Source organism: Lithobates pipiens, unplaced genomic scaffold, assembly GCF_037356315.1.
Source record: "Lithobates pipiens isolate NorthernLeopardFrog02 unplaced genomic scaffold, aLitPip1_a1.2 Scaffold_25, whole genome shotgun sequence".
NCBI classification, from domain to species: Eukaryota; Metazoa; Chordata; class Amphibia; order Anura; family Ranidae; genus Lithobates; species Lithobates pipiens.
The window spans coordinates 198,800,768-198,827,645 of record NW_027507787.1 but is presented as its reverse complement, the minus strand read 5'-3'; the positions used below and the strand labels follow the sequence as shown (position 1 = coordinate 198,827,645).

At 43.4% G+C, this 26,878-nt stretch overlaps 1 protein-coding gene across 2 annotated transcripts in view; it reads right to left on the bottom strand.

Moving 5' to 3' along the window:
• The window catches only part of JMJD1C (jumonji domain containing 1C), a 443,208-nt gene that overhangs the window by 30,870 nt on the left and 385,460 nt on the right, over positions 1-26,878 (bottom strand). For both annotated transcript variants that reach the window (XM_077455417.1, XM_077455418.1), the window contains 7 exons: positions 16,058-16,259; positions 10,439-10,653; positions 6,745-6,897; positions 5,235-5,324; positions 4,441-4,568; positions 1,379-1,592; positions 387-595 (listed from right to left, as the gene is read on the bottom strand). In XM_077455417.1, the coding sequence (XP_077311543.1) occupies positions 387-595; positions 1,379-1,592; positions 4,441-4,568; positions 5,235-5,324; positions 6,745-6,897; positions 10,439-10,653; positions 16,058-16,259 (1,211 nt within the window). The remainder of the gene's footprint in view (positions 1-386; positions 596-1,378; positions 1,593-4,440; positions 4,569-5,234; positions 5,325-6,744; positions 6,898-10,438; positions 10,654-16,057; positions 16,260-26,878) is intronic.

Genomic DNA, 26,878 nt, shown 5'->3' with positions numbered 1-26,878 from the left:
ACTTTCAAACTGAGGCAAGCTATTCCCTGCTAACGGCCAAAAAAAGGGTTAAACCCGCCCGCAAAGCGCCGCTGCAGCGGCACTTTGCCGGCAATTTGGCAGTGCTGCCCCATTGATTTCAATGGGCAGTGGGCGCTTTAGGAGCGGTGTATACACTGCTATAGCACTGCAAAGATGCTGCTGCTTGCAGGACTTTACTGTCTTGCAAGCGCACCGCTCCAGTGTGAAAGCACTCAGGCTTTCACACTGGAGACAGGAGAGGCTCTTTACAGGTGCTATGCAGGCACTATTTTTAACGATGTAGCGCCTGCGTGAAAGTAGCCTAAATGTAAAACAAACCATAGAGATGTGCATACTTTACAAAGAATGGCATGGCTTTCACTCACTGGATTTCCTACTGAATAAACAGGCGCAAAGGCGATGCCAGCATCAGTGGATCCCAGACGCAGTTTTCCAGCAGTGGTGGTCAGGAGGTCTCTCAGGGTTGATCCTGGCTCGCTGTTCTGAGTGGTGGGCGGTAAGGATTTGCAGTTTACACCATCGTTACCATCTTGTTCTTCCTTGATATGTTTTCCCACTGGACACTCTTTATTCTCTGCAAAAACAATAGAAAACAAGTTGGAGGTAGTAAAGTACCATAAGTGAGAGACAACAGCTATACTGTGGTCATTAAAGAGAACCAGTAATAGGGTTTACTCGTGAATCTGAATAACGATATTGTCACTGTGCAAGCCTTGGTTTGACCTTTCTATAGGTGTCCCCTTATGTAGCCTTGCTTTTTCCAAAACGGACATGTCAGGGGACAGAGAACATCTGCTACCCTGCCTGATTTCACATATTGTCTGCCAACTTCTGAAAATGTGCACAACTCCTCCTGAAAATGCTAGTTACCTGACTGTTATTCGGATCTAATAAATTAATTACGTTCTGAGTCATTAATTCTATCAGTGAATAAACAGATTTAGGACTTCTCTGCGATGGTTTGCAGCATGCTTTTTGCAAATCAGTAACTCAAACTACTTGGATAAGGAGGGATGACTAGCAATGGAAATCCCATATTCTTTTAACAGTGTTCCTTTAACAAGTGTTGGGACAAGTTGTTTAGCACCCCCAAGGCAAAAACGCCAAAGTGCCCCCCCCTTCCACTCTATGAACTACCTCAGCACCATTTGTCCTCTTTTTATTTCAAACATGAAGAGGGGCTAAACCTGCTCACCTTCTCCTATGGTGTCCTTCCCCCCCCACTGGATGAACCAGCAAGAACCGACCAGTGAGGAATGGATTTCCAGCACCAACTGCTGTGATTGTGCCAGTGGCAATGGAGAATTGCCAGTATAATCTTCATTTCTGAGTCATCACTATTTAGATAGAGACTTACCCTTCTTTTCTTCTCTGGCCTTCTGTTCAGCCAGGTCTGCTAGCCAATGCAGTGAGGAATGGGATTCTGGGGATGCCATCTTACTATCCGTGCTGCTGTCACTGCCGGGGCTCACATTACCGTTGGTTTCTGGCTTTTGAGGAGAATTCTGCAGCTGCGACTCAGGCAAGCTGAGCGATATCTTGTTGCTGTGATTGAGAACGTTCTGCAGTACCTAAAAGATTGACCAAAATTCATGTCAGACACAGCTCCCCCTTGAATGGTCAACAACATTTTTATTTTTTATTTTTTTTAATGAAAACCGTTTTGTAGACCAATTCCTCTTGGCAATAGCCAAAGATTAATTATAGAAAGTGACATTTTTACATTCTAGGTTGGAAAACCGATCAAAGAAAATGACTGAGGATATTTTCCCACAGATCTCCATTCATACATAAGGCAGAACGATTTTTGTAGCTCGGAGATAGGACTCACACACAGAGTAAGGTCATTCTGGGAATACAAATCAACGTTTGCCTAGTTATGTATAATAGACATGACTGACAAGACTGAAAAGCCAAATCTGGTTCTGACATCTTATATACACACATTAAAAGTGCAGATGGGATGCTCGGCATAAAAATTGGTTTGGTTCCTCTGTGTAAAGAGAAGTCCATACTGTAAAGTAGAATGATGGTCTCCTACACAACCAGCTCAAACACACCTATAAGATAAAAGGGAGCAACCGTATTGCCCTTAAAATGCGTAGGCCTGTTTTTGAACAGGACAAAATAAATACTCTTGGAATCCTAAATCTTTGGTGTGGCTCTTGGTCTCCCAACACCTATATTTATACAGCGTTATTATATTACATAGTGGTTTACAGACAGATTTACAAACATGGCTAACATTACAGAACATCAGAAGAGTCAATAGACATGAGAACTGCTTTATCATAGCTGTAGTTTGGCTTTAAAGTGTATATGTGCAGTAAAAGGATGTGTGTTATACTCACTGTGAAACCTAAGGGGTAAATCCTCTGCATTGTGTAAAAAGGCTGTTTCGATCACGCATGCACAGATCCACCCCTTCTTTGCATGGTCTCCAAAACATGTCTCGATAAGACAATTACTGGAGTGAGTCTGCACATGGTCAGTTTGGTGCATATTGCTAGGCAGTTTGGGAGGATGCATGTGTTCAGCACAGGGCCAATCAACGCTGTCTAGACAGAGGGTCAGGGGTCCTGCATCCTGATAGGACAGCAGTACAGTATGAAAACTCCTCCTACAAGCTTTAACCAGACACAAGACTGCTATATGCGGCTGATGAGAAAAAGGTATTTATCAGTCTATATTTACTAAAATGATTGCGTTTCCATGTTCTGTGTACTGTGTGGGACCAGATATAGTGAATGCAGGGTCTTGGTTTTAGTAACACTAAGAAAACCGATCATGTGGAGGTGGTAAATTTGTCATAAAATTAACACAATTTAGCATTTCTGTAGCTCTGGATCTTATTTTAAGCTGTCAAGCTGTATTGGTTCAGGTTTACACATTCTTCCTACCTTTTCTGGCGATTTTACGTTTTTCTCATTCACATGGACGCTGAGGCCCATAGTCCATGAATAGTATAGAGCTGCCGGGTGCTGTGGGCAGACACAGCCCATTCAAGCTATGGAGACATGGTGCCTGCACGGACAAAGCCATTGATCCCAATTTGACAGGTGGGCAGGTGAGCCCTGGATGGGGACAGTGCGGTTGTGTAGCCGCTGCTTCCCCATAGACTTGAATGGACTACATGTTGACTCAAGCCGCATAAACACAAGGCACTATTTACAGACTACAGGCCTCAGCACCCATGCAAATGAGGCCTCAAGGCTACTTTCACACTGAGGCGCTTTATAGGTGATGTAGCTCTACAAATAGCACCTTCAAAGTGCCTGTAAAGCACTCAGACTTTCACACTGGAGCGGTGCATTGGCAGGAAGCTAAAAAAAAAAAAAATTCCTGCAAGCAGCATCTTTGAGTCACTTTAGGAGTGGTGTATACATCACTCCTAAAGCACCCCTGCCTATTGAAATCAATTGGCAGCGGTGCTTTTAACCCTTTTTGGCCTCTAGCAGGGTACTTTTTACCTCCGCTAGTGGCCGAAAACTGCTTCTAAAACTACGCCCACGCCTCATTGTAAAAAGTGCCCTAAAAGTCAAATATCCGCAAAAAAGTAGGAATAATGTGTAAATCAGAAGCAATATATTCTTAACAGCTTAAATGATCAAGTTCAGAAATGTGACAAATGAGCACTGAGCTAAAACATAAATGTTTTGTAAAGACATATAAAGGTGCAGAGCATATAGACGAGTAAAAAATTCTTCATTGATGGTGTTGTAAATATACTCATTTATACTTGTATAAACATGCGTAATCACACGTATGTGTGTAAATTACTACACTCAAATGTAAAGTTTTCTAGTTTTGTTTTACGGCTCTGTACTCATAGCTGTATTACTAATATGTACTAATGCATCCCATTTCACATCAGTTAAAAAAAAAAAAAAAAAAAAAAAGTGGCTTTTTTTTACTCCTGTGTGCAGGAGGCCTTAAGGAAAAACTTTAAAAACGAGTCCTACAGCTTTGAGACATTTTGTTTAATATCACTGCTATTAAGACTGAATTTATGCGATCGGTTAAAGAAGAAATCCAACCAGCACTGTCTATTTTTTTTCTTCTTAGATAGAGTGGAAAAGACGCAGAACCGCTCTGAGAATTGGTTGGACCTCAATGGTCAGGTTTCCCTTACCTGATGACAATGCAGGAGGTGAGGGAAAATCTCTGCATGGACAATAAAAAATCTGCCAAGGTCTCTAGTTTTCCCTACTCTAAACACACGTTTGAATTGATGCTTTTATTCCTCTTGGGAGGTTATCCCTCACTTACTGTCCACAGGTAAATCTCCCCAACTAAATCCGAGAGAGCAGGAAAAAACTAAAGGGAGGTTTTAACCATTTCCTACACTAAGCAAGATAAAAAAAATCTCAGAAATTGTCCATAGGCACGCACGTTCGGTATTTTCTGTTACAGTCTCACCTGTGATACACCATTCAGTGTAGGTAGCTTGCCAACCTGTGAATTCTGTTTAATGGCGCACTGACAGTGTGACTTAATCCCAAATTTGTCTCGGAGGTTGTGCATGGCTTCTAGAAGGTCAGTCAGAACTAAAACAAAGAAGTACGATATTTAGAAAATTTTCATTTACAGTCTTTGAAAGATGGCCAATACCACCAGGCTATTAGGACAACCAGTTCCAGTTGGAATTCAAGCTTTTTAAAAATAAATGTAAACTACAGGTATACTGTGACTGTTGTACAGACTGCACAGATTAGGTGCTGCTTCAACTGCAATTTTCTAACTGAAGGGCATCTTAAAATGCTTATAGCTGTATTGAAGCCCGTCTACTAAAAGTCTAAAGCCCCATACACACCATCATATTTTCTGCTGATGTTCGTCTTCAGATTTACCAAAACCATGTAGTGCAAGGGCCTGCCTGATTGCATACACATTGAAACTCCTAAGGTCTGACCTTATATTATATGGTTTTGGTAAATCTGAAGACAAAAATCAGCAAAAAAATCTGATAGTGTGTATGGGGCTTTAGAGTGTCAGTTTAAGTGTCCACATCTAGCTACCCGAGCCAGGCATAAGAGAAATCGCTAAGCTTCTGCACAGCATCTGATCTAGATTGTGTTCTACTGCATCGAGCAAGATATCAAAAATCCTTTAAAAAAAAAAAAAAAAAAAAAAAAAAAAACCTTGAGTTTCAATAAAATGGTGGTCCCACTCACATCCCACGCAAGGTATATTACATGTTCAAAAAGTCTTACCTGAGCTTGGAATAATCTGCGTGGGCATTAGGTGCTTGTAATCATGAGGTTGGCCCTTTACACATTTCAGCCAAGTGTACAGTTCCTTATCTACGAAAAAAAAAAATCCCACACATTTCAATTAATAAAAGCAATAAAAACAAGTATTGGTTACTATTAAGGGTTAAATATCAGAAGCCAAAAAGAAAAAAAAAAAACACATCCTTTTCTTGAAGACAACCACGGGTCAATTAACACCCTTTCAAGGTTATGAAGTTGACATGCTGTGCTGTGATGTTATCACTAAATCATCCCAGTTTTGGCAGGTAATTTAAACTGTTGGTCTGAGCAGAGGATGCTCTTTAACCATTTGTTAGTGTCGCTCTGACAGAATTCATGGGTCATTAAATTTATGGAGATAAAATCAATTCTCCTTACCATAGTATGGATTTATGTTTTAATCTGATTAAATTTCTCCTACCCCCATCAACAAGCAAAGTGATTGATTTGTAAAATATGCTGATCCCTATATACCATTTATTTATTCTGCTTTTATTAAATTAGGCTGTGAGGTCACTTTTGAGGTTAGAAGGGTTTGCAGAACAGACGGGGTACAAAAATAACAGCCAATATTGCTTACAAATAATATTATAACATTGTGTGCAAGGGTAATGATGCGGCTTTACACATTATTGGTTAGTTGCAGCAAATGTGTAGTGTTTTTAGTGAAAGACTAATAAGCTCTATAGCAGGGATATGCAATTAGCGGACCTCCAGCTGTTGCAGAACTACAAGTCCCATGAGGCATAGTAAGACTGACAGCCACAAGCATGACACTCAGAGGAAGAGGCATGATGGGACTTGTAGTTTTGCAACAGCTGGAGGTCCGCTAATCGCATATCCCTGCCCTATAGTTCAGTATCGTGGCATACCGTTCCTATTCAGCTAATGGACAGTTATGTACAATGAGCATTTTAAAGGAACAATAAGTCCATTTATGCATAGTACATATGGTTATGTCACAGTATGGAAATATTAATACATATTGCATTATTCAGGATGCCTCTTTATGCAATTAACATTTCAGTCTGAGTTGCAGCTTGTGATCAGGATGAATGTGCTGTGAGCCTTCTTATACTGCAATTGGGCACTGTCCCAAACCACGCATACACTGTATTCTTTATAGGGTAGCAGTGTCATGCTATTTGGAGGAAGAAGTTTTAAATGATGGCATTGATAACTGTGGAGTATAGCAGAGCTCTCCCCCCTGTCCTCCTGAAGCGAACCCTGCTAAATATGTACACACTTCAATCTTAATTTGGCATTAGCATGAAACAGGAGAGCTCCACCTGAGAACGAGCTGTGCATAGACTGAAAGGGAAGTTATGAAATACTGCCTGTAATAACTGAAGGGGAGTTTCTCCAGCACAGAAATAGCAATTCACCAGCTAGAACATGACTGCTGGCTAAGCATTTCTGGGGGAAGGCAGGGTAAACACGGCACAGAATAGAGTGCTTCATGCATACTAACCTCGAGAACTTTTCCGTTCCTTCGCTTTGTAACAATCCAGACAGACCACAAATCCACATTTCTGGCAGACCCAGTGGATGTTAAACAAGGTGGCTTCACAGGCATCGCACATCTCGCGCACACCCCGCACGGCTCTCTTCCAGGCTATTTTCACTGAAATAAAGAGCAATTTAAATAAATATGAAAATCTGAGCTGCATAAATGTTTGATTAAAGGAAGGGGGGTACATTCTTCTGGTGGGTGACCTTGGGTAAAAGGCCTTTGGCAGTATGCATCTTTTCACTCTTTTTTTTTTTTTTTTGCCAAGAAGAACGGATCTAAGATACTACTACTGAAGGGTACCTTTGCCTTCACACCAATCCCTACGAGTCCCCTCATGCATTCCAGGCCACTACGTATGGCCAAGCTGGGACTAAACCCCACTCTTGTCATTTCACAATTGTTAATAGTAGAGGCTCTGGCACCGATCTGGTAAATGGTAAAGGCTTGGCTTAGTGATGACTTTAGCTCAAGTTCGTGCCTAGACTTTCAGGGGCTGTACAGAGAAGCAGAAAATGGCAAGTTTAACAGGTACCTACAGGCACCATAAAGTGTCTGCATATTTAGCAGTTTCGTTACTTATGGGACCTGACAGTCTCCAATAATCCCCAAGGATCATGCAAAAATGAAAAAAAAAAAAAGGAGATTTAGGTGGCCACTTCTCCTTACCATGTCAAGATCTGAGAAGATTTTCCTCCCATGCTTCATCAGTCAGCCATGATGAAGCAATAGTGGGGTTGGTTGCCCCTGAAGCTTTAAATCAGCAATGACTTCATCTCTATCTTTGACGTGACTCAGACTTGCTATGTGAGAAGTAGCAAGTCAAAGAATACACTTGCACTGTAAGAATCGTTGCAGTCTGCATATGTAATGAATTATGGTCCGCTGTGCACATAAATTATTATTATACAGGATTTATATAGTGCCCACAGTTTGTGCAGTAAGGGCAAACAGTGCAGTTACAATACAATCTAATACAGGAGGGATCAGAGGGCCCTGCTCATTAGAGCTTACAATCTAGGAGGGAGGGTCAAGTGATACAAAAGTTAATAACTGTGGAGGATGAGATGATGGAGAATATAAAAGTACAGTTGTTAGGTGGGGGCAGGATAGACCTCTCTGAAGAGAAGGGATCGTCTAAAAGCAAACAGAGTAGGAGACAGTTGGACAGACTGGGGTAGGGAGTTCCACAGGACGGGAGAGGCTCAGGAAAAGTCCTGGAGGCAAGCAGGTTTATACGTAGAAACAAGGTTTTTAAGCAGTAAGCCTCGTTTTACACTATGAGCAGCATGCAAAATCGCCCAGAAAACAGACTGCAATCCTGTTCAATTCACAGATGATTCAGTGTGGTACAATTTAATCCCATTCATTTTGAATGGGCTCAAAACTAAATGCATCCCACCAAAGTCGTGCATGCACCAATTTTGGAACGGGATTGCAAGGGCAGTGCATTTAAATGCGGTGGTGGAAAAAATGCATGGATCGCAGGGTTTCCTGTACCGCATTCCTGTGAACCAGGTGAAGAGACACTTAAACCCCTAAGTGCAGTCTACCTTGAAAAATTCCTCTCACTTCTGCAACCTTTCCTGTGCAGCCCTGCTCAGAGGCACAACGTTTTTTTTCAAGAAAAGTGGCGGGTCCTCTTCCTACATGCCCCACTGACCCCTATTGGTTGAGCCTTACTTTGCCGGACGGCTGGAGGCCAACAATAACTACACATTATCCCATAGGAGGGATTAGGGCAGTTAGGGCAAATGCACGGAAGGAGGGGGATCGGGTTAGTATATTTCTGTGCAAAGGCTGTGTGGTGCTAGGCAGGACTGCCCACTTAGGATTGTGGGAATGGAAATTAAGTATTTTAGAGGTTTACCTAAAGATAAGGCTTAATGTACAGGGGATGTCTGAAAACCTCTGCGGAATGTTGTAATGTAGAAAAAAGTGTTAATTACCGGCATCCAATAACACGTTAAGAAAATGGTTTTCTATGTGACCTGTTCACACTGTCCATGTGCGGACAGACATTGTGTGAACAAGCCCTTCATATTTGTAGGCAAGAAGTGAGATTGGAATTGGTTGATATAGAAATACAGACCAATTTAGGCACTTTGATGCATGTGGCTCAGTGTTTTTGTATAGTACCTTTCAATTCACCAACTACATTTATTAAGACATTCTTTTTACTCCATATTATTAACCCAAGTAAAGCCCTATTCATGATCTCTGCTCATTTAATCACTTTACGCCAAGTATGCATAAAGGTAGCTTTACTAGACTGGGCTTGTTTCGTTGGGGCCGCATGTTGGCATAGGTACCAGCGCGCTCCCAGCATAGGAACTGGATTCTCAGCAGGAGATCCGGGCCCTGTACGAACGATCGGGACCCAGAACTCACAGTTTCCGGGTCACCTGAAAGCTGTGATAGCCCCTGTGCTTCTCTCTCTGTGAATGGAGAGGAAAAATAAATTGTATGTTTCTCCTTGCAGAGAGAGAGAAAAACAACAGTGTAAAAAAAACAGCAGCAGCAACAAACAAACAAAAAATAAAGACAAAGTACCTAGATCAAAGATTGGCCTAGGTCAGTGATGGCGAACCTTGGCACCCCAGATGTTTTCTAACTACATTTCCCATGATGCTCAGCTACACTGCCGAGTTCATGAGCATCATGGGAAAATGAGTTCCAAAACATCTGGGGTGCCAAGGTTCGCCATCACTGGCCTAGGTCAATGAGAGGGTTAGTGTTTGGGTCAATGTCAGTATATTTTGGGCAGGATTGTTTTTTTTATTCATGTCAGTGTGTTTTAGGTAGAATTAAAAAAAATAAAAGCAAAAATTTGCACTATTGTTTCTGGGCTGTACACAGCTATCGCTGTGATTGCCTGGAGCAGGAGAATTAATTTTGAGTTGTTCTTTGGTGGTAGGTTATGGTAGTAACAAGAAATATACAGCTATATTAAATAAAAAAATATGTTTTACTTTTTTTTGGGGACAGTTATTCTTTGATAATAAAATCAAATCAGGAGATAACCATTACCATTTACCACCAAATGGAAACCCAATGTGTCCTGCAATAAAACAAGGTATAATCCAACTGGATGCACAAAGTAGTTGTGATATGTATGGTTGCATGTACTAACACATGTCAAATTTGCAAAATATGCTTGGCATCAAACATTTGTTCCACCCTTAAGTGTGAAGGGGTTAATTATTGGATTTGCTTAGGCCCCTTTCACACTGGGGCACTTTGCAGGCGCTAAAAATAGCGCCTGCAAAGTGCCCCGAAACAGCGGCTGCTGTGTCTCCAGTGTGAAAGCCCGAGGGCGATGCGCTTGCAGGACGGTCAAAAAAGTCTTGGAAGCCGCATCTTTGAAGCGCTGTAGGAGTGGTGTATTTACCCCTCCTAACACACCCCTTCCCATAGGAAACAGTGGTGCAGGGCTTTTTCGGCCGCTAGCGGGGGTCAAAACTGCCCCTCTAGCGGCCGAATAGCGCAGCTAAAACAACAGACGGTAAAGCGCCACTTTACCGCCAGCGCCCGCAACGCCCCAGTGTGAAAGTAGCCTTAGTGAACACAGTTCACATATATCTACAGAGAAATAAAGCTTGGCCTATAATTATGGGTCAAGTTTAGTCTGAAAGCATTCCAGACCATGACGTACCATCTTTTTTCACCCAGGACATAGCAGCTTTTTCAGATGTCACCATCTGACAGAACTTATCTCCGATGTAACCCAAGATGTACTTTATGGAATTCAGATCTAAATCATCATCTTCATAGTTCTCATGTGTCCATAAGCTCAGTGCTTCTTCGTCATACTGGTCAGGAGATGAGAATCCATCTATTCGAACGATCCCGTTCTTACTGAATGATAACCTGTAACACACAAGAACATAAACTGTATTAGAGCCTACAGAATGGTGTCCCCGAGATCTCCACTCCAAAAAAGTCTTGTATCCTCTTGGCAGATTTTAGATCTTGTTTTTGGTGTTTGGCATTTGCAGAGTCTAATTAAGTATGACTTTTTTGGGATTAAATGCAAGTGGGTCACTCATTACGGCCTAATTCTAAGGGTTAGATTACAGGCCATATTCGTACAAGTTAATTTTCACTTCTTTTCCGCAAAAAAAGCTCCAAATGGAGAACAGCACTAGGCTTACTATAAAGACATTTGACATTACAATAGCTATAAGAGTTCTGAAAGAGCACAAGTGAATAAAAAAGAGCTTTTGTGTTGGCTCCCTTAAAGGAGAAATCCAGAGTGGAGAGCTGCTGACTGAGAGACAGCAGCTGTCTGCTTGGGGAGCTGAAAGAACCGAGCCGTCGGCGATGTTCGATCGATTGGTCCTCAGTGCGGAGGCATTGGGGGACAGATGCAGCATCGGATGGATGGTGTATCCACCAAGGTAAGTATGACCACTAGGTCCAATCATTCTTATGGCTGGAGCCAATACTACTTTGGACAGCTGGAAGTTGCCATAAGGACCAGCCAATGGACTGACAGGCCGTGTGGCATAAAAGCATAGTAGGGAGTTGGATGCAGTTGGTATTTTTTTGTGCAAAGGCTGCATGGCGTCAAGAAAGGAGAGCACAGTGAACTCATGAGTGGGTCCGAAGGTAAGTATTTTGGTAGAGGGCTGACACTCAGGGGCAGAGAGACTTCAATATAAGTCACAGTGACCTTTAAAAGTAACCAGCCAGAACAGAAATATGAGAGGGGCTGATTAAGTTTGCACTGTTTAGACCCCCTCATGTTCGTCCTTGCCTCCTGCACATGTGATCCGGGTCTGACTTACTAGGCAAGGATAAGCATGACATCTTCTAGCTAGTCATCAGCTTGACAGCTCCCATATGTCTGATAGGTTCCTTTTAGGATATTTTTCAGGACTTGTGTGTACTGTACATGGCCAAGCCATCTCTGTCCCACTTTATATTTGTTACTGTTAGCCTGGGTACTTTTCTAGAACTGCTGCAGTTTGGAAAAAATATGAAGACCAATTTTCCTTTAAGCTAAACAAGCCATTTCTAGGCAGATAAAACCCATTTTCACTCCAGTAACAAGAGACATGCTGGCCTGATCTGTGAAGTGAATTCAATCTGCCCATAGTTAGGGAACAAGATCTGCTCTCCAGTAATATCTGTAAAGAACACAGTATCCTTGGCATTTGGATGTACTTACTGGATCGCTGTATGGCTTATAACATCTGAACATGATTTATAAAAAAAAAACAGGAGGATAAAAATGTGCCTTTTGAGTCTTCTTAATATTACCAGATACATTTAAATATTTATAGAGCAGACAAGCATAATACAATATGTTATCTCCATTTAACTTATGCATACAAATCTGCAGGGACAAACCTAAAGGGCAACCAGCTTGTGTTTTTTTTCTTTCTTTGCTCTATGGAGATTAAAAACAGCTTATGCATCAGGTCTTGGGTTATTGTCAGATGCACTTTACATTGCAATTGGCTTTATTTCAGCAACCTCTGTCTAGTGTCTTTAAGTGTTCTAACGTAATGACACTTAAGTACTGGACTGCGGGCATTTTACAGACCAGCAACAACAGAAACAAATGAAATCTATGGGTTTAAAGTTTAGGTAATGCAAGGTCTATGTGAACCTAGTGAGCTTTAGGAGACTGCATGCATGGCTTCACGCAATATCTAAAGACTGTAAACAGACACTTCCAGATCTTCTACAAAGATAATGGTGCATCAAAGGAAATGATGTTCTACAAAGCTATATAATGTAAGAATATTAAACAAGGCAAAATATTAAGTTACTTGCTCTCAATGCCTTATGCCCTGTACACACGGTCAGACATTCGGACCACAAAATCCATCAGATTTTTTTTTCCGACGGATTTTGTCCGAAACTTGTGTTGCATACACACGGTAGGACAAAGTTGTCGGAAAAGCCGATAGTTCGGAACGAGGTGACTTTAGTTGTGTACGACGGGACCACGTAGAGGCCAATAGCCAATATTTTTGGTCTCGTAATTTAATCTGAGCATGCGTGGCACTTTGTCCGTCGGAATTCTCTACAGCCGCCCGAAAAAAGTCAGATCGGATTTTGTTGTCGGAAATTTTTAGATCCAGCTCTCAAACATTTTCCGTCAGGATTTCCGACGGAAAAAGTCCGATAGAGCCCACACACAATTGGATTTTATAGCAACATAATCCAATCGTACCTTTTCTGTTGGAAAGTCTGAGTTTTGGTAAAGAGCATAAGTCCTGCTGTGAGCTGACTACACACATCTTTATGGAGCGAGTGGTGTAATCTCTGCACAGCTGTCTCTGCACTCCTTAAAAGTGGTTGTAAACTCTTACACACTGCTTTTTTTTTCTCACAGAATAGGTGCAAGAACTCAACCATGCCCACAACATACACATACCTGCCAAATGGCATCAAATTGTAGCTCTTCCCTCTGCATACAACCCCCTCCCTCCACTGCCCTCATCTTCTCCCCGCTCCTTAAAAACTCCACCATCTGCCACATGTCTTACCTTTGTTGCAATATTAAGCTGAAACACCTACCCGGCTGTAGTACCTCCCAGCATACTATACTATAGTCACTTGCAAGGGAGATTATGCAGCAGGAGCATCAACAACTGGTCGCCAGGGAAAAATGGAGACCACAGAGGGTGCGGCCTACCACGCACCCTCTCCTGCCCATGACTGCACTGAACCCTGGGCACCTGTTCTGTATCTCCCTTGTCCCTGTCCAGCACTCAGTGGGATCTGCGCAGATCTGATCTGTGGGAGCACACACATACACCCTTGCCTCAGATGATACACAGAGATTAACTACTTCCCACCCGGCCAATGCACATATACGGCCGGTTGAGAGCAGTCTACTTCTGATAGGACGTTCAGGAACGTCCTTCAGAAGGAGGGGGATCGCGCGCGCCCGCGCAGCGGAGCGATCCCGATGTGCTCGTGTCACCCGGACACTGAGCATCTCGGATCGGCAGGAGGGCTGTGATTGGCCCTCCTGATCACATGACGGCCGTGTCCAATCACGGCCGTCATGTGATGTAAACAAACAGCCGGTTGCTAGGCAATCGGCTCCTCCTCTCCTCACACAGAAGTCATCGCTGAGGAGAGGAGAGCAGATCGCTGCAGACGGCTGGTGATCAGTGAGTATGAGCTGTTTTTACAGTTTTTTACTAACTGATCACCAGTCTAGTGTAAACACAAATCACCACACAGTGTAAACACACATGTCATCACAATACACACGTCTCCAAATAATAAAAAGACATGTCCCCAAATAAAAAAAAACACATGTCCCCCACATATGTCCCACTAAAATCACATGTTCCAATGATTATCTGCACACATATGTACGTGATCACCTGCACACACATGTACATGATCATTTGCGTACATATGTCCGTGATCACACAAACCAATTATTATACACTTAACGGAATTCTTTTTACCAAAAACATATAGCAGAATACATTTTTGCTTAAATTTATGACAAAATTTGATTTTATTGGATTTCTTTTAAAATAAAAAAAAAGAAAATGTTTTTTCTTCCAAATTTCCGTTTTTTTTGCGCTTTTTAAAAAAAAAAACGGAGTCGTGAATAAATACCACCAAAGTAAAGCTCTATTTGTGCGAACAAAATGATAAAAATTTCATTTGGGTACAGGGTAGCATGACCGCGCAATTGTCATTGAAAGTGCGAGAGCGATGAAAGCTGAAAATTAGGCTGGGAAGGAAGGGGGCGAAAGTGCCCTGTATTGTAGTGGTTAAACAAATCCTCCTATAGCAATTGTACTTGTTTATATATAGCCATCTTTCCCCTACATCCATTCAAAGCAAGGAATTGACCTAGTATCTCTAAGCTCTGAAAAGCAGGGGGTGGAGAGCTGAAGCTGCATCAGTGAGAGCTCTGAGAGCCGATTGGAAGAAAAGGACACACCCTCCCTTCACACAGCACACAGGAACAGAGCTGAGGCTGTCACCTCTTTGTGTCAGGAAAACTCCTCAGAAGTGACCCATGCTTATAGCAGAGGAACCAGGCAGCGGACAGAAATGACTTGGTGCTCTGGATAGAGATGAGTTCACACTATAGAGAGCTATGCTTTGCTCATATTTTATGTCTGAGGTTTACAACCATGTTATTGAAACCCTCCCTCTCTACAATACAGACACTAATTATTCTGTAATCCAAAAAAAGATCTAGGATGGTTAATTATGCTTCCTAAGATAACACAGGATGTATCCACCCTGAATTTCTGAAATAGGCTTTTTTTTTGGCGCTTGTCAAGCTAAATGCTTTCAATGATATTGTTAAACAAAAGCGAGCAAATACAAGTTCTATGCAAGGGCTCATATACAGGGGCACATTAGAGGCAAACAACATAAAATGCTTGCTTTTTTTCCATGGCAGAGAAGCCTGCCATTGAATGTCTATGGGCATGGAAGCCCTGCACGCCTCTAATGCGCCCTTGTGCATGAGGCCCTGGGGTTTATTTTTAATTTATTACATTTATAGTGACGTCAATTTATGCGGTGCTTTACATATATATTGCACATTCATATCAGTCCACGTCCTCAAGCAGCTTACAATCTAAGGTCCCTATACACAGTTTAACCACTACAATACAGGACACTTTCAATGACAATTGCGCGGTCATGCTAAGCTATACCCAAATGAAATTTTTATCATTTTGTTTGCACAAATAGAGCTTTATTTTGGTGGTATTTATTCACGACTCAGTTTTTTATTTTTTTATTGTTTGCATCACATGATGGCTGTGATTGGACACGGCCAACATGTGATCAGGAGGGCCAATCACAGAGCCCTCCTGGCGATCCGAGATGTGCCGTGTCCGGGTGAAATGAGCACATCAGGATCACGCCGATGCGCAGGCACACGCATGTGATCCCCCTCCTTCTGAAGGACATTCCTGAACGTCCAGTCAGAAGGAGAGAGCTTCCACCCGGCCGTGTATATATATATATATATATATATATATATATATATATATATATATATATATATATATATATATATATATATATATACACACACACACATTGGCTGGGTGGGAAGTAGTAAAAAAACAAAAACAAAAAATAAACAGTTCTACGTAAAAGGGATTTAAAAGGCAAGAGCATCTTTACACCCCCGACTGCCATCACCAACTATACTATTTGGAGAAAAAATATCCTTAAAACCGGTTTTAAACATGGAATCAACAGTGATAAAGATGGATCAAACATTGAAAAACGAGTACAAATCCAGTGGTCCCAGTATTACCTTCGGAAGTAATAAAATCTGCAGAAAACCGGAGAGTGGGTGGACTCCTCGCCCTTCTTGGTGCGGATCAGTCGACATTCTCTGCATTTCTGTATATTTGGCCCAATCTCGCAGCAAGAGTCGTCCTGCAGGAAGGATTCCCCAGTCTGCTTGAGTTTCTTCACTTTCCTCCAGTCTTTTAATACTGAACGCGGTATGCCAGCTGAAAGTGTAACACAACAATCATCACGGAATAAAGACAAGGGTGCCATTCACATGTGCTGCTAATGAGGAAGAGGTTAGCAGGAAAGCAACATTTGCCATTTCCATGGATAAGAACCAGCAAACTAATTATTCCAAAGAAATCAGCAATGTCAGCGATAATTAAAGTTCACGGTGATGCTCTGTAACCCACAACTACCCAGATCCTCAGTATTAGATGCAGGATATTTATATCCAAAAATAATGTTGTAAATCTACACATGGCTTCTACTGTACTGTCCATCTGAAAATGCTGGTTGCTTGACTGTCATCATAATCCATCTCAGAGTCACTAACACCAAATAAGTGAGGCAATTAGGAGTTTTCCCTTACTTTGCGGTTAAGGATGAGCTCGGGCGTGTTCGCATACTCCACGTGCAGAGCCCGCCAGGAAGTCGGTGCTGCGCTAATCACAGTCAGTGAGACATTGCCCCGATGTGCGGCTGCAGAGATCGGGCAATGTCTTGCTGCCTGTGATTAGCGCAGCGCCGCGCCAACTTCCTGGCGGGCTCTGCACGTGGAGTATGCGAACACGCCCGAGCTCATCCCTATTGGCGGTATCAAGGTAAATACAGAGGCCAATATTTGGTTTTTGAACTCCAGATCTACATATTTCTTCCAGGCCAGTGACTCTGAACCAGCCTAACAGCCAGGCAACTATCTTTTTCAAGAGGTCAGCAATGGCAGCCTACATATACCTCAGTACATTTTTCCTTTAAAATCAGGAGGATCGCCATGACAGTCGGATAACTACCATTTTCAGCAGAGGTCAGAAATGGCAGCAACCAGATTTCTCTCAGTATACTGTAGGTATTCTTTAGTCAGTCCACCCAAAGCTGATATTTACATTATGACTGACGGCAAGTCCAGTAAACTGTATGAGCCATTCGTGTTTGGCACCTCCTGTGGGGCTCCAGTGGTCAGATTTTCTGTACCGTGGAATCTCACTCTCCCCTGCAGCAGTCAATGCAACATAAAACAAATATAAATTCAGCCAGGAGAAGACGACTCCCTTCATCAACATTGTTGGTGAGCCTCATCCCATATCCATAGAAACTACCAAGTATGTCAATCTACTAACATCTACGCAAAATTAATGGGTTTGTCAACCATCAAACACCCACCCAAAACTTAAATATTAGCGGCATTCATTTAAAAAGAAATACCTGGATAAGGCCCCTTTCACACTGCCGTGACTTGAAAGTCACAAGGTTTTGCTGCAATTTCGGGGAATGCCTGTGTAAACTCGAGGTCTATGGACCTCAAGTCTGATCAGAGTAGTACGGGGACAAATTTGAAGGTCGCAAAGTTATGAATGGTAGCCATTGGAAATCGTTGGGTACGTCCTGTCACGTGACTTTGCAGTCCCAAGTCACAGGACAAGTCGCACAAGTGTGAAAGGGGCCTAAGGGGACCTAACACATCATATACAGTACATTCTTTCTACCCTTCACACTTGCTAAAGGGGAACCTGCTTGTACAAGAATTGCCATTTCTGTGGACATTTCTGATCACAAGGCTTACTCAGATTACAAACCGACAAGCAGACATGTCCCAATCTAAACATTGAAGTATACCTAAAGGCAAAACTTTTTTTTTCGTTTTGGATTGAGTGGAGATAGACTACAACCTGTCAGTTTTTATTGCTTTCTGTGCCCTATTAGGGAGATTCATCCTATTTGTCTTGCTTGCTGCTATCAATAGTGAAAATAAAATAAATTCCACAATTCCGGGTAGACCCCTGAATAAAAACAGATTGGAAATCTTCCAATGGGAACACAAACTCTGGTGACACCATGATTCCCTCACTTTACAGGGATTTCCCCTCACTTTCAGATATGCACAGGAAGTGAAGGGAAAGCACTGCTATGGGACACCGATGGCAAACAACTGACAGGGGTTATAACCTTTCCTTAAAGAACATGTTGCCAAAACATGTCATATTCCTGATATGTATCTGTTGTACCACGTACTTGTATTAAAAAGTATATCCTTTTCTCTTTGCATTACTTCCTGTGTGTGACATACTGCTTTCCTATATCAAACTGACCACACTAGGAGTGAAGCACAATCACCCCAGTATGGTCCGTTTTCTGGGAGAACAGCCTACTTGTCCTCCAATGATCAGATGTGTGCTGACAGATTTCCCCCCCCCCCCCCTGCAAAACCATTATCTAGGAAGGTCAGTGTACTGCTGCTTCTCCGCCCCCAGCTCACTGAACTTCTTAAGCAGCTGAGCACAGAGGTTATGTAAAAAAAATGAGGTGTGTGTTTATATATTAGGGCTGGGGAAAAAATTGATTTGAATCGAGTTGAGAGGTCCTGAGGAGCTGCGGACAGGAGTTCTTAGGGGAGGCCGGGAGCCGCGGACTAGACCAAAGCCGTGACCTCGCCTAAAAACTCCTGCCCGCAGCTCCTCAGGCCCGGTGCGGTGTCCATAAAAACAAAAAACAAACTCATGTCAAATCCTGAATCAAGTTTTTTTTTTAAATGTTTGATTAATCAGCTGGAGTACAACCAGCCTGTTGGATTTTAAAAATCTGCGATTGTTTTTTTTCGGAAGAAAATCGCCCAGCTCTATTTTAATAATTATACATAAATATATATATACATAAATATATATATATATATATATATATATACACATATACACACATACACACACACACACTTAAATACAAAAACATTTAATCTCTATTTAAAACTGAGCAAGTTGTTTTACAAAGTGAAGGTCCACATATACTTTTAAGCTAGGTACACTGACAGATTGCTCAGATTACTGAATAAACATCACTTGTGTTGATGTAGAAATCTCTTCTTCTGAGACATTGGATTCTGACAGTTGTTGGCTGTGAGCGCTGATCGAATGATGGTTGCCCAGCATGCCTATTCGACAGCAGCCAGTTTTTAAACAGGTTTCTTCTGTAGAACAAAACGCTGGCCTCAAGGCCTGCTGATCCGGATGTTTTTGGCCCATTTGTATTGGTCTTTACTTTATCCACAATGAAAAAGACGACATTTTGCTTTACGGTTCTACTTTGACGTAAAGCAAAACAATTTCCCTTAAAAGCTTTCTTTCAAATGGCTACCTGCATCTTTTACACAATTTACTTTAGAGATATGCTGAAACCTAAGTCAATACGAGGGGCACCCAATCACCACTGGAAGAACACAGTAATTATTGCTAGTGGTTAGAGGAGCCGCTGGCAATAATCGCATATAAAATCCAACAGGCTGGTTGTACCCTAGCTGATTAATCAAACAACTTGGGTACATTCAGCCTGCCCATGTGTTGTTCGAATCTTGGCCAGTTCCTGCTAAACCAGCTGATATTAAAACTGCTATAACCCCAAGGCCTCATGTACACTGCTGCTTGTAAACGGATATTTAGGCGCAGTTGGGAGTTTTTTCAACTGGCCCTAAATTCTCCTCTATGTTATCTTATCTGTCCATGTACACACAGTTGTTTCTAGGTAGTTGCGTTTATAGGCATTTTTTGGAAAGCAAAAAAATATATGTTCAGAAGTTGAGTTTACAGGTATTTCAAGCGCCAAGTGCTTCTAAACGTGGCTACGCCCGGTAATTCACGTTTAGCCGTGTTTAATTTACAGGCGTTTTTCATTTTTGGGCATTTTGAAAAAAAGAAAAATTGTTTTGGTTTTTAAGCGGCTCCCAACCGACACGCGACGATGTACGTCGGCAGAATGACACGGCTGGGCAAATGGGTGTATCTGTATGTCCCTTTAAATTTGCCGCCATACCATTGCGTGCGTGCTGGCAGGGACCTCCGTGAGTCGGGTTGTGGGTATCGCGGACTCGATGTTTCGTTTCCCCGTTCTGCCTAGTGATAGTATCACTGATCTCTGCTCCCTGTGATCAGGAACAGAGGCCAGCGATGTGTCACATGTAGTCACCCCCCCACAATTAGAATCACTCCCTAGGACATACGTAACCTCTACACGGCCACCTAGTGGTTAACCCCTTCACTGCCAGTGTCATTTACACAGGAATCAGTGCATTTGTATAGCATAAATAAATGACAATGGTCCCAAAAATGTGTCAAAAATGTCCAATGTGTCCTCCATAATGTCGCAGTAACGATAAAAATCACTAATCACCGTCATTATTAGTAAAAAAAAAAAAGAAAAAAAAATTATTAATAAAAATGCCATCATTTGTAAACGCTATAACTTTTGCGCAAACCAATCAAAAGCTTATTGCATTTTGTTTTTACCAGAAATATGAAGAATATGTATCGGCCTAAACTGAGGAAATTTTTTTTTTTTATATATATATATTTTTGGGGAATATTATAGCAAGATGTAAAAAATAATGCTTTTTTTTTTTTCTCAAAATTTACGCTTTTTTTTTGTTTATAGGACAAAACAAACCGCAGAGGTGATCAAATACCACCAAAAGAAAGCTCTATTTGTGGGAAAAAAATGGACGTCAATTTTGTTTGGAAGACACGTTTGTACGACCGCGCAATTGTCAGTTAAAATGACTCAGTGCCGAATCGCAAAAAGTGCTCTGGTCTTTGGCTTAAAGCAGAGGTCCACCCTAAAGTGGACCTTCCGCTCATCGGAACCCTCTCCCCCTCCGGCGCCACAATTGGCACCTTTCAGGGGGGGGGGGGGTGCAGATACCTGTACAGTACAGGTATCTGCACCCACTTCCGGGATAGCTCTCTGCAGAAAGGGGCGTAGATTACGCCCCTTTCCGCAAGTGCCCCGCTGCCTGCTGGGAAACACACAGATCCCAGAGGCAGCGGGGGCCGTCCTTATTGCGCAGCGCGACTTGCGCATGCGCAGTAGGGAGCTGGGAACTGAAGCCGAAAGGCTCCATTCCTGATTTCCATACCCAAGATGGCGGCGGCAGCACCCGAGAGACGATCTAGAGATCGGCTTCGGGTGCCGACATCGCGGGCGCGCTGGACAGGTAAGTGTCACTATTTTAAAAGTCAGCAGCTGCAGTATTTGTAGCTGCTGGCTTTAAAAAAAAAAAAAAACGCGGAGTCCCGGCGGACTCCCGCTTTAAGTGGTTAAACGTGGCACGGCAGAGGTTTTAAATGTGGGTTACTATCTGTCAAGTTAAATTGTTCAGGAGAGGCTGTAAAAACGTCCCGTGTACATGAAGCCTAAAACATCCTCAGTAATCCGAGGAGAAGCAATGGTGAACAGAACAATAAAACAACCTTGCAAAAACACATTCTAAAACCAAGGAAACATGGCAAATAAACAGAGAAACACAAAATGAATGTGTTGGATCCGTGTCCCTCAAAGAACGATCAGAGGAAAGATTGCACAGTGAATACAAATTATTTTCTTCCAGCATTCACCTCCTCCTAGGAGACAAATGCTTTCCAGGACTAGTATGCACCTACCACTGTGAGATTACTTGAGATGTGCGACGGTAGAGCCACTAGGAGAAGCCATGCCTTTTGGATTGTCCATTGTTCAACCCCCTCATCTATCCATTTCCAAACGGGTCTGTAAAACCCTTCTGAAGTTGCAAGGGGTTCCTTGATCTTTGGCTGACCGATCTGCCATCTGATGGCGTCTGCATAGTTTTGGGGCCAAAGCTACTTGGCAGAGCCAGCAGCATGTCACCAGTGATCTTTTTGTCTGTAAGGGTGGCAGTCCCCCCAACTAGTGAAAGGAGGGTATTCTTCTCATTGACTACCAACGTAAGGGGCATGCTTCCCACAAACCCCAAATTAATTGTTTTTTGCAGGAGCGGTTTTATTAAATTTTAAATGTTTGCAACATACAAAAGGAAAAAAGTACAGGACATTCAGGTAGCAGATTAAAAATTCCAGTACATAAACAGATGAACCTTCAACCAAGGCGCTCAATGTGTTATCACCTAATGGTCTAGTAACAGGCGAACATGACTAGGCTTGCATCCAAGGAGGAAAGCAGGGGGTATGTATGCACAGGCAATATCTGACCGTATCACCAGTAACAAACGACCCCTGCCCCCACCTATAACTGGCCTTCACACCAAGGAACACATGGAAGGGAAAACACATGGAAGACAAAAACAGAACATTCCATAGCTCAACTGACCAACCAGTCTGACCAACCAAATTAACCTGTCAAACAAACAGTCTGCGTTAAAAAGAGCAGCTCCTTGGTGGGAAGGCCAGTTATAGGTGGGGGCGGGGGCCATTTGTTTGTTACTGGTGTAAATATGATCCGAGGACAAACTGGGCACCTTTGCTGACACTGTGCTACGTGCTGGGCGTCCAGTGTGCTCCTGTTCCTTTAAGGGGGATTGAGCTGCCTCCAGGCCCACCTGCCCCTCATCTATCCATTGAATGCACATGTGCTCCCACTGTGGGGACGCTCATAAATTCAGTAGCGTTGGGACTGAAAGCATATACGGGGTGCCGTGAAGAGGCCTTGCAAGTTAAGCATGTGTTTGCAAATGCGTGCCAACTAAACCCCTGTTTTTAATGCAGACTGTTTAAAGCGGGAGTCCGCCGGGACTCCGCGTTTTTTTTTTTTTTTTTTTAAAGCCAGCAGCTACAAATACTGTAGCTGCTGACTTTTAAAATAGTGACACTTACCTGTCCAGCGCGCCCGCGATGTCGGCACCCGAAGCCGATCTCTAGATCGTCTTGTCGGGTGCTGCCGCCGCCATCTTGGGTATGGGAATCAGGAAATGGAGCCTTTCGGCTTCATTTCCCGGTTCCCTACTGCGCATGCGCGAATCGCGCTGCACAATAAGGATGGTCCCCGCTGCCTCTGGGATCTGTATGTTTCCCAGCAGGCAGCGGGGCACTTGCGGAAAGGGGCGGGCACTTGCGGAAAGGGGCGGGCACTTGCGGAAAGGGGCGGGCACTTGCGGAAAGGGGCGGGCACTTGCGGAAAGGGGCGGGCACTTGCGGAAAGGGGCGGGCACTTGCGGAAAGGGGCGGGCACTTGCGGAAAGGGGCGGGCACTTGCGGAAAGGGGCGGGCACTTGCGGAAAGGGGCGGGCACTTGCGGAAAGGGGCGGGCACTTGCGGAAAGGGGCGGGCACTTGCGGAAAGGGGCGGGCACTTGCGGAAAGGGGCGGGCACTTGCGGAAAGGGGCGGGCACTTGCGGAAAGGGGCGGGCACTTGCGGAAAGGGGCGGGCACTTGCGGAAAGGGGCGGGCACTTGCGGAAAGGGGCGGGCACTTGCGGAAAGGGGCGTAATCTACGCCCCTTTCCGCAGAGAGCTATCCCGGAAGTGGGTGCAGAATACCTGTACTGTACAGGTATCTGCACCCCCCTCCCCCCTGAAAGGTGCCAATTGTGGCGCCGGAGGGGGGGAGGGTTCCGATGAGCGGAGGTCCACTTTAGGGTGGACCTCTGCTTTAATGACAGGTTAATTTGGTTGGTCAGAAGACTGGTTGGTGAGTTGAGCTCTGTTTTTGTCTTTCGTATGAAGGTATGAAACTACCAACCAGTAGTCATTGTACCAAATGGAAAAGAAAAGTAGAGGAGTGTCCAGAAGAAGAGAGGGAAAGGGAGGAAACAAAAAAAAATAAAAAGGATGGGGAAGACTTCACAACTTCAGCCAAACCCAAAAAACAACTCCACTGACTCAACCCACCGCGACCCAGGGAGTGTCAGGTAATAGGAGTTTCCAAAAAGGGTCCACAGTTCCAAAACTCAGTTGTGTGTCTCTTAAGAATCGCCCAGCACGCCATCCTCTTGGCACCCCGAATCCTAATATGCAGGTTAACCAACGAGGGGGTTCTGCTGTAAGCACAAGTGCAAAGGGTTTTTTTTTTTTAGAAAGGGATGGGGGGGGGGTCCCCCAAAATGAAGGCTTTAATTCAGAGGTCTCAAACTGGTGGTCTTCCAGCTGTTGCAGAAATACAAGTGCCATCATGCCTCTGCCTGAGGGAGTTATGTTTGTAACTTTCAGCCTTGCAATGCCTCATGTAGTTTCACAGCAGCTGGAGGGCCGCCAGTTTGAGAGCCCTGCTTTAGGGGGGTCAAAGGGAGTCCAGTATTCAAAGATGGAATGGCCTAAAGAGTGTACTGTCCACCAATAGGGGGCAATGGGCAAGACCAGTAGATGTGGTACAATGTGCCTATTACCTTTCTGCATCGCCAGCAACGTCTGTCAGCAGAGAAGTATATAGAGTGGAGCAGGACTGAAGTTTGAAACCATTAAAAAAAGCATCATGTACTGGTTCTCCTTATACAAGGTGCATATTGAACTTTTGGACGCCTGGGACTAAATGAGCTACCACTTCTGTAGGGGCAGCTCTGTCCCCACTTTTAAAAAGGGTTTTAAGGGTTCCTGTGGTAAAAATGAAGTTGAGAAAGACTGCCCTAGAGGCAAAGCGTATACCCCGAAGTCTTCTGTGTACCCAAATGAACGCTGGTAAAAAAAAACAATATTGTGGCAGTGTGTAGGCCACATAGGGAAAGAATATGGCCATAGGACTGTTTGAAAAACAGGACTCTTCGAAGTCTGAGTGTAGGCAAAACCGGGAAAGAGTAAGCACCCGGGCCTATTTGAAGAACAGGATCTTTTGTTTAAAAAATAATAATTATTGAATAACCATTGGCAGACCTCATACACCGAAGGACAATGTCAGCCGCAGTAACAAACCTTTACACATTTTTGCCTTCATCACATTTATATCCATTAAACTTACAGTGGGTGACTAATGAAAAAATTAGGCACATGAAAGTGGCCAGATTAACTATATAAATTAGCCGCCGCTCACTCCGCTCCTGACAAGCCATTTATTTCTGCATGCATCCTTTTCATACGCGCTTTTCACGTCAACACCTTAATTGCAGAGCTCTGTAATGCGACTGCCCACGGTACAGAAATAGCTGTGGCTCGGCTATATTTCCAGCAGCACTCAAGTTCACAGACACAGAAAACAGCCTGCAGTAAGACAAACAGTCCACTGAATAATTTTCGGAGTCTGAGCCGAGCCTCGAGCACGCATCAGTGCCAAAGCGGCCTGTAAAAACACGGCAATCACCGACTCATGAACTGATTGGAGGGGGGGCTGATGAATACCGCTCCAGTAACAGCCTGTCTTTGCTTAAGATTTAATTGCAAATCCCTAAATATGAAAAGATGCTAGTAATTTAACACTCCGTTCAAGTGTGGTTATGGGGGGGGGGGGGGGGGGATGAATATGCTGCATGTATGACATGGTGGGTGTTCTTTGAAGCTGAAGCATGTCACAAAGCCTCTATTGGCCTTCCCTTGAACATGAGGGCTGCTGAGTTTCAATGTAAACAAGACCGGGTAGAAGCTATGAGCATTCATTTTATACAAGTCAGATTCTGTTAGAGACGGAGAGCTGTGCAGACGCACAGTGCTACCCACCCTCACTAACACCATATGACAGGAGAACATGCAGACATACTGGAAAACCAACCACGGGCATGAATGAATGATTTAATACCTTTAATGCCATGTAAAGGATCTGCGTTAAACAAGCAAGCAGAGAATTGATATATAGCTTGGTGTTATTCAAAACAACTGGGACACTTGCCTGGGGATTCAAGAAAATTTAGCCACCTCGGCCTGTAGTATGCCATGTTACACAAGTCCACAATGCACAATATATCTATAAATCTCTACACAAACACTACAAGATGTGAAAAGGTTATCCATTTGTGCAAAACCAGAAAAATCAAAACACATTTCACAAAACCTATAATTAAATAAAAACTTATGAAACATCTATAGAGTGCAAATGAACCAAATAGAAAATATCCGATGAATTAATGTGCAATATACAAAATAAATATTAAATCCATCAAAAAATTACTTCTGTTAAAAAAAAAAAGCCCATGTGAAATGAGTGTCCTGTCCTTCCCTCAGGAATCCCGGAGGCTCCCTTCCGCAGCTGCCTCTGGTATTAAGGCTCAGGATGGGTAATACCTGAGGTAGAAACTGAACGGAGCCACCAGGACACACGAGCGAAGGACATGGCACTGAGAGCTCCGGACTCTGCTGCTGCATCATCACCTGTGAAGGTTTAAGCTCCGTCCACACGAGCTGAATGCTGGGCAACATCAGCCGGTTCAATAAAAAATGGCCGACATTCAGACCGTGTGCATGTCAGCCGGTCTGAAAGAGGCCGGCTGAGCATGCTGGAAAACCATTAGCCTACAGGCTCCCGATCAGTGTTCTCAGCCAATGGCTGAGAACGCGATCTGGAGCTTTGCCCGGAAGTGGGTGCAGATGCCTGTACTATACAGGTATCTGCACCCCTTCCCCCTGAAAGGTGCCAATTGTGGCACCGGGGGATCTGAGCGCTGAGCGGAAGTTCAACTTTAGGGTGGAGCTCCGCTTTAAGTCAGTTCTACTAGACAGATGTCCATCGTAGTAACTAGATGGACATAAATACGAAACCCTTTGGCAGATAGATCTTCCTGTGTATGCTAGGTGCACATTTAGCGATTTGTCTGGAAACTGGCTCTAAGTTTCTAAACAAAAAAAAAAAACACACACGCACAACAGACCATGCCATTGTTAAGTAATATGGATGGCTTCCAGGAACAACCAACAAAGGAAACTGTGCACTTGTATAAACAAAAACACATGAAAGGCTGGTTTCAAGGT